At 51.2% G+C, this 8,946-nt stretch overlaps 1 protein-coding gene across 1 annotated transcript; it reads left to right on the top strand.

Annotated features, from left to right (window-relative positions):
• Positions 1–872: 872 nt before the first annotated feature.
• LOC125538263 (protein SCARECROW 2-like) lies at positions 873–2,163 on the top strand. Its single transcript, XM_048701541.1, has 2 exons — positions 873–1,622; positions 1,872–2,163. Exons 1-2 carry the CDS (start codon positions 1,008–1,010, stop codon positions 1,938–1,940), a joined length of 684 nt encoding a protein of 227 aa, XP_048557498.1. The 5' UTR covers positions 873–1,007; the 3' UTR covers positions 1,941–2,163.
• Positions 2,164–8,946: the final 6,783 nt, after the last annotated feature.

The following is an 8,946-nucleotide window of genomic DNA, read 5'->3' on the forward strand; positions in this document are numbered from 1 at the left end:
ACGAACCGGTTTGGGACGACGGCGTCCACTGGCCCCGGCCGATGCTCTCCACCGGCCGGGCGCGGCACGCAGCGGAGAGAGAATCTTGGGTGCGGTGCGGCCGGACGCGACAGCGCCACGCCGCGCGCACATCACACCACACCTCCCCGCGTACGTACGCTGCACGCATGCACCTTTCCCCGCTGCTCTTTCTTTAATCAAATTATTATTAACCCCCCTCCGTTTTGGGCAGCAGTTTCTAATCTCCGGTCAAATGCACGGCGCCCGGCTCGCTCGTTGCTCCTCGCGCACTCCGACCAAATCCGATCTCCGAGCAGCAGCCAGCACTTGATTTTCCGATCCTCCGGTCGTCGCCGTCACCCGATCGGCCGATGATCGGACCTCCGTGCCCGGCGGGAAGACTGGCCAGGCGGTCTAGGGGGGGAGACACAAGGCGGTACAGTCGCGTGCCAAGCTACTGGCCCGCGGGCCCGGGGCCAGAAACCCAAGGCGGCGCTGCATGGCCGCGCCCTGTACCACTGCCGTGCGGCGCCCGCCGCCCCGTCCTCTCGCCGTCACGGACGTCGCCACATCGGCACGCCAGCTTCACATCCTTGGTTTGGTGGATATACTCCTACTGCTAATAACAGATTGGCCCCGCCGCCCAGTCGCCTTTCCCGTCGGCGACAGCATTTTCTAAGCGGGACGACGACAAGTATAGGCCGTGGCGTACTCCACGGCGGCCCCACGGGTCAGCGAGCTTGTGCAGAAGCTGTCTATGCCTTGCCGCGGCCCCACCGGTCAGTGATTGTATACGTACGGCTGCGCGCGTCCAGGGTTGGAGAATGACCGGGCTGCCCCCGCGCACCGCACCACAACCACGACGCCCTTGCTTTTGCGCTGCGTTGCGTTCCGGCCGGTAACAAAAACAAACGCGAGCGAGACCCCTGCTGCCTCAAGACCTCCTCCTCCGCCCCGCCTCCCTCCTCCTGCTCGGCCCGTCGTCCACGCCGAGGGAGCCGTCGGGCATGGCGGCCACGGCAGATCCGCGGGCGAAGCCGCCGGCCGCGCCCTCCACGCACCACCTCGAGCCGTGGGCGCGCCCGCAGCAGCAGCCGCCTCGACCCCACCGCGTCGAGTCGCCCTCGGGGGGTGCGTCGGGCGCCCGCGATCGCCGCCGCTCGTCGTCTCACTCCCACCGCGGGGCCGACGCCGCCGGCGACGACGGCGGGATCGAGGGGCTCCGGGTGAAGCTCATGGGCCACCTGCGCGACGCGGCCGACCGGCTTCGCGTGCCCCAGAAAAGTCCTCCCCTGCCCCCGCCGCCCCCACCGGCCAAGCCGAAGGAGCCCCAGCCAGAGCGCATGGCGCCGCCTCCACCTCCCACGGAAGAGCCGCAGCCTCCTCAGGCGGACGTGGCGGACAAGCCGTGGAAGCTGCGGGAGCGCACGCGGCGGCGGCCGGCCGCGCTGTCGTCGTCATGGCCGGCGGCGCCGGCTCCGCCGTCGAGGCGGCGCAAGCGCGCCCCTTTCTCCGTCTCCCTGTCGCCGGAGGAGATCGAGGAGGACATCTACGCGCTGACGGGCGGCCGGCCGCGGCGGCGGCCGAGGAAGCGGCCGCGCGCCGTACAGCGGCAGCTCGATGTAAGCGCGAATTCCCCACACTACCCCCGCCTTTCCCAACCATTTAGTACTAGTAACGCTCGAATTTACCCAATTGCCCCTTGGCTCCATCCCATCGATACGCTTTATGCGCTCACTTAACGTAGCGGCGTAGCACCAGTATAGTAATCCCAGCATGATTGTTGTGTTGTGTGCAAGAATGGCACGCTCATCCTCCGATCCCTAACTAACAACAGCTAGCACCAACGCGTGCCGTTCGTTTCTGTGCAGTCGCTCTTCCCCGGGCTCTGGCTGGCCGAGGTCACCGCCGACGACTACAAGGTGCCCGACGACGAGTAGCCGAGCTCGCTCCCTCCCGCCGGCGACGGCGACGTGCCGGCACCGCTTCCGACGGACCCGCGTCGCAGGTAGCCCGAATTCATAGCAAGTTGGAGTAGCTAGGCGTAGACGCGTGGTCGCGTGGAGCGAGCCGGTCATGTACTCGTGTTCACCAGTTATTATCAAGTTTACAACAAGGAAAAACTCCAGCTACTGACTTTCCTTGTCACATGCTGTTTCTGCTTCGCCGTCTGTACAGTCGCGTGGTCGTACAATCTACTGCTGGTAGTACTCTACCTGCCAATTTATACTTGTTTTTTCCAACCTCTTCCATCCTGGTTGTACGTACGTGCTACTCGGTCAGTCTCGGGCTCGGGCGGTGCTGGTGCATGTGGCTGTGCGCGCGCCCCCGCTTTCCGTGCTCGCGCGCAGGAGGGATGGCATGGCTTTCGGGTCAGGTCCCGATCCGGTCTTCGTTTCCTCCCCTTTGCGTCGCGTTTTCTCCGGGGCTGGGCGGCTGGCTGGCTCGCCACCCGGCCGCGTCGGGCGTTTTGGATTCGCTCGTTCGTTCTCTGGGTAGGGTGGGGTTAAGGCTGGGCCCTCGTGCTGTCCGACGGTGGGCCCGGGCCGACGCGGGACGGGATTGCAGCAGGAGATGCCAGTTTGGTTGCTCGCTCCAATGGGGGAGGCCGCGCGAACTTTTCGCGTCGTCTTGCTCCCAATCACCAACCTAGTAGTGCTACTGGCTAATGCTAGCACACGGCATGATTAATCAAGATGGTGCAGATGCAGCACGGGTTTGCATGGAAGGAAGTGTCACATGATAAATTCTGTGGCCGGGACGACCCATGCAACCTCCTGCCCGGCCGTGCATACGTACGTGTTCTTCGTTTTCCTTAGCCATGTCGAAGAGAAACGCGTGTACGGAGTACGTACGTAAGTTAGCACCAGCATCTCCACTCGCGATACGGTCATACGGCCGGCCTCGTGCACGTACGTATACACGGGAGGCGAACCACGTCGGCTCCAAGGGCCCGTACGCGTGCACCGGTGCACGGTCGGTCGGGTTGGCCTGGCCATGTGTCGCGCATTAAAAGAAAGGCGATCTTCTTTTCAGCGGGGAGTTTAAGGGCAAATCAGCCACTTGCGCACGACTGTGCCGGGCCCCGCCTGTCAGGTTCCCGCCGGGAGCGCAGGGGGAGAGGGAGGGAGATACGTATGGGCCAGGCGGATCGACCTCGTCTTCTCTTCATGGCCAGCCTGCCGCATTGAAACTCCGGCCCCACCCGTCAGCCCCGCTAGGCGCTAATCCGCTTCACGAGAGCGTACGTAACGGGCGCGGCAGGCCCACCCGATCCCGAGGAGGGCGTCCATGCAGTTCAAACCGCGGCGGAGCTCCCCGTGCCGTGCTTCGGTTTGTGGCTCTGCCTCGCGCGGGACGCCTCCAGGGCTGGCTGGTCCGTTGATGGGGAATCGAACGGTCGGGACGTGGACACGACAGGATTTGACGTGCTCTTGGGCCGATGGATGGCCAGCATGGACGTGTTCTGCGGGGCTGGCCCGCTTGGCTGGGGAAGAAGGCCGAGTAGAGCCAAATCGCTGGTGAGTGGTGCCACCCACGCAAGCAATAATCGGGCGTACGTACTTGAGATACTGTTTGGATCGTAGCCCGCGTCTGCCCGGCCAAAATATTGGCGTTGACCAAGGTTTCACATCTCGTTTGGATGATCACCTAAATTTTGGCATGCCAAACCCGCCATAGCTTTTCCGCTTTGTTTTTGCGCTAAATCGTTGGCGAGACGTGGGTGGCCGATTTGCTCGCCGATATTTTGGCGCGCCCACAGCGCCCGTGATTTGGCTGGGCGGACTTGGGCAGTAACCAAACAGCTTCTACATGCAACCTTTTCTGTTCTTGCGGGCAGATGCTAGACTTTGGAACCCTGGTGTGGGGAGACTATTCTACGAACCAATGGAAGATGGCATGCATACCATGATTGGTCGGTTCAGCATAATATGCATATCACTGGCGGGCGGTATAAGTAGTGTGTGTGATTATTGGGAGGGTCGATTATCCGTCCAAATGCGCATGTGGGGTGTTTTACACGGGATTAAGCTCAACCGGTGGCCGGGGTGGAGTTGGAGGCTTGTCACCGCCACTGGAGTGACGGAACGCATATACGCACGCAACCCTCAAAACAAAATCGCGCCTGACCACCACACGCGCCTTGGTATAGTCCATGGGCCGAGCCTATGGCCACCGTTCTCACAAGGAAGGAATCTTAGAAGCCTCGCACTTCGGCGTGTTCAGGATGGGCTCTGCGGAAGACTTGACGTGTACTCCAAGAACAACATTGGCTGCCGGCATGTGTATCCCGAGACGGGCAACCGACAATGTGTAACCCTAGGTACCCCCGGCGTCTATATAAGCTGAGGGATTTAGTCCATAGAAGCCACAGTCACAATTACAACCGCCTAGCCCTAGGGTTAGAACACAACTTACGATCTCGAGGTAGATCAAGCTTGTACTCGATACATCATCATCAATACAATCAAAGCGGAACATAGGGTAATACCTCTTCGAGAGGGCCCGAACATGGGTAAACATTATCTCCTTCGTCTCATGTTACCCGTAGATCTGAGATCCATAGCTCGGGACCCCCTACCCGAGGTCTCCCGGTTTTAGTACCGACACCCGGTCTCCCTCTTCCTGCTGCGTTGTAGCACCGACGACGCACGATAGCCGTTGTCGCTCCTTCGGATTGCAGCATTGGTGGTCGGTGTCGCCATGGGAGTCCTCTCCTCGCCCAGTGCGACGAAGAAGATTGGGGAGGGGGGAAGGAAAGGAAGGAGGAAGAAGTGTGGAGGCGGAAGGGATAAGGCTGGGCTGCTATAAACGGGAAGCGGTGGGCGAGCCCAGAGGGGTATGTGTCACGCACACGATGTAGATTACAACGAGAAGAGATGAGTCAGTTGGAAATAATCGATTCACCGGAAAAAGTCCACTGGTCCTAATGCGTGGTGATATGTGGGCTGTTAGGCGGGCCATTTTTGCTATGTGGTTTGTTGGGAAGGTGCAAGTCTTTATGGGCGACATGTCTCGCTTGACGCGAGAGAGTAAGGGCGTTGCTATGTCGTCAGAGCTATATCTCACATTAAGCGAGAAGCTAGCTTCTCTTGCGTAGATGTCTGCAGTAATGGGCCGGCCCATTAGCGTTGTTAAAATAAATAAACTAGAGAGAAGAAGGGTGGGTGCAGGGTACGAATGTTACATCTGCTTGTTCTTCGAGGCGCTAGTAGCCACAAAGACAAGGTGGAGTTCGTGTTAGATATGAATGGCATGAAGTATTTGAAGAAAAAATAACAGGTTTTCAATGGTTTTCTTGTTTTCCAACGGTTTTTCTTCATTAATTTCTTTTTATACATGTTTTCTTCTTTTTTCTTTGATTTTCTTTGGTTTTATTTGTTTTTCTATGATTTTCTTTTTTCGGTTCTAGTTTTTCTTTATTTCTCGTGTTTACGATGTTTTCCAAAACTCATTTTTTTATATCTAATATATTTTTCATATACACATTCAACATTTTCAAATACAAGTTTAACAATATTTTAATACATGGGCAACCTTTTTTCTATACATATTTTTTACATTATTCAAATGTTTGATTAATATTTTTCAAATACCAGAATAACATTTTCTGAATAAAAGATGCACATTTTTTCTATACACATTTAACATTTTACTTTTCAAATACTTTATGAAAAAAATCAAATACAAGTTATTTTTTAATAAATGGTCAAAAAAATATATACACATCTAACATTCTTCAAATACAAGTTTCACTTTTTTTAATACATGATCAACTTTTTTTTTCAAAAAACATTTTTCATTTCTAAAATAGAAGTTAAACATTTTTTAATACATGATCAATATTTTTTCTATACATATTTCAATATTTTATAAATCCTAGGTTAACAAATTTCAAATACTTGTTTAACATTTTTTTCAAAAAATTGATTTAATTTTTTTAAATGACCAACTTTGTCACACATTGTATACATTTTTTGTATACATGCTCAAGATTTATTCTTGCACATTTTAATATATTTTCAACGCATGATTAACTTTTTAATAACATTTTGTAGAGTATATTTTTGTAAAACATATGTCTATAATTTTGGCAAGTGTACATTAAACTAAAAAAAATAAAAAAAACAGAAACAAAAAACAGATAAAACGAGGATTTGCCCTCAAGAGCACCTGCGCCGGCTCATATGGGGCTGCCCTGAGGCGAGGATTCTCTCTGTCTCGCTTCAGCAAGTTGTACGGGCGCCCGGCAATTCCTATTTAACACCCGTGAGCGTCAAAAGGGCGTCGCTTCGCTGAAGGGCGACCTCCCACACCCCACTTTTCGGTCGGCGAACAGTCACTTCATATTTCTTCTTTTGTTCTGTTTTTGTTCTGTGTATGTTTCTGTTTCTCTTTTTTTCCATTTTATTTTTCATTTATTTATGTTGTTTCTTTTTCCTTTTTATTGATAAAAAGCTCATTGCACGTTACAAAAAATATTTAGCGTATATGAGTATTAGGGAAATGTTCAAGGTATATTTACAAAATTTCACTCATTTATAGAAAAGTTCATCGTATATTAGAAATTTTTCAACGAATATAAATATTCACTATATTTTTTTAAAGTAGTGTATATCACACAAATATTCTTTGTGTATTCGAAAATTGTTCAACATATATTGAAAAAGTGTTCAATGCACATGTTGACACCTGATTTTGGCAAGATACAGAGTGAAAGGTTTTCAACATGAGAAAGTTTCACATCGTCGAGTGGAACAACTTTGATGTTTAGGCTATCGCCATTCGACCTCATCTCAGTGGCCGAAGCTGTACTCCGAGTAACAAAATTTAGTGTTCTGAGTGCTTTTCGGCCGATTACGCCATCAATATAACCTTAGATGAAGGAGCACTCTAAAGGAATTGTCTTCGTCTCGTCGAGGGAATAGATTTTCATATATAAATCATCTTAATCCGAGTTCATATGCAAAAGTTACAGTCAATACAGTTTGGACAGGCCAGAGACCAAAATATTACGCTTGACACCAGACACATGTTGATGAGTGTCTGATAAAATGCGTGAGTAATTCGGCCCTCAAGACGGCCTTGAATCGAAAAACCTTCAACACAAAAGTTTCGTCTCATCGAGCCGATCGATTTTAATATATAATTCATGTCAATCCGAGGTCGTACGAGGCCTGGAGAAACAAAACAAGATGAGGCTATGTTTTCAGTCGGAAAATCCGAGTGAAAAGCTACCATCCGAGTGAAAACTTACCGATCGAGTGAAAGCTTACCATCCGAGTGAAAACTTACCGGTCGAGTGAAAGTTTTCCGTCCGAGTGAAATTATTATCATCCAAGTGAAACTGTTACCGTCGGAATGAAAACTTGCCGATCGAGTAAGAGATTGTCTTCCGAGTGAAAATATAATCATCCGAGTGAAAAGATCACCGTCGGAATAAAAACTAGCCGATCGAGTAAAGAGATTACCTTTCGAGTGAAAATATGGTCATCCGAGTGAAAATTGTCTTCCGAGTGAAAGATTCTAAACATCCAAGTGAAAAAGTCCAGTCGGACGATCCAAGTGAATGACTCTAATCCGAGTGGATGAGCTCGAATCCGAGTGAAACTGAACATATGCTCGAAAGTTTATCAAGATGACCTCGAAGGAAGAAGTGTTCACTATAGAAGTTGTGCATATCATCAAGACAGTAAACTTTGGTTTTGGAGTCATCATCATCAGAGATAGTATATGGCCTACAAATTCACTACGAGACTAGGATAATCCAGTCTACTGCATGACCGAGTACGACTGGAAGGTAAAGATGACCTCAAAAAGTATTCAAGAAGGTCTTATTTGAAAAAGTGATCAACATGAGAGTTGTTCGTATCGTCGAGGCGCACAAGTTTGGTATTTGGGCCGTCTTGATCAGATATCATATGCAAGATTACCGGCCCGCGCAAGAAGGAAGACAAAGTTTGGGCCAGATTCAGACTGAATCCGAGTTGGAATAGAACTAGGACTCTATAGGACGTGAATTGATATAATTTTTCTTGTAAGGAAAGCCTAGATGAATCCTTTACTTGTACGAGAAGTCCAGCCGCCTCTTATATATGTTGGGGGTGATGGACGATTAACAACACACAATTGAACAAATCAATATACTACTTTTTCATCTACTTTTTATCTCCCCACCTTTTTCTCTCTCGTTCTTCGCTGTTCCTCGAGTTTGAGAGCTGCGAATCCCGAGGCCCTAGGGGCGAGCGAATCAACCTAGGGCAGCCCATAGCCGCCGCACTCCCTGAAGGGGTCCCTCCCGGGGGTGTGGGGTTTCGGGTCTGCAAAAGCGCCCGTCGACTGTCTTGTGTATCGCGCTGTCGGCCGGGTCTCCTTCGACGTGAGCTGCGGTGCATCACCCCCGGCGTTGAGGGTACATGTGACGTGTTCGTGTGTCAACACACTTTTTGGCGACTCCGCTGGGGAACAAAGATCAATCATCATCATCCATCATGTCCGATCTTCCCAAGCCATCTGAGGTAGACGCCGATAACATCATTAAGCCCAGTCTTGATGAGATATCGACCAATCATCGCCAAGTCTATGAGGAGTACAAGAAGGCGCGCGAGGAGAAGGACCTGCAGGAGTTCCTTGCAAAATTCAAGAAAGATCGCCAAGGCAACATCACTCTGATTGAAGAAATCAAGTTCCCTCCTCTTCAAACTAAACAGGTTAAACCCTCTGTAAGTACTGCTGAGGGAGTCCTGGATTAGGGGGTGTCCGGATAGGTGGACTATAACCTTTGGCCGGACTCTCGGACTATGAAGGTACAAGATTGAAGACTTCGCCCCGTGTCCGGATGGGACTTTCCTTGGCGTGGAAGGCAAGCTTGGCAATACGGATATGTAGATCTCCTCCCATTGTAACCGACTCTATGTAACCCTAGCCCTCTCCGGTGTCTATATA

This window comes from Triticum urartu, chromosome 1 (genome assembly GCF_003073215.2).
Source record: "Triticum urartu cultivar G1812 chromosome 1, Tu2.1, whole genome shotgun sequence".
Taxonomy (NCBI): Eukaryota; Viridiplantae; Streptophyta; class Magnoliopsida; order Poales; family Poaceae; genus Triticum; species Triticum urartu.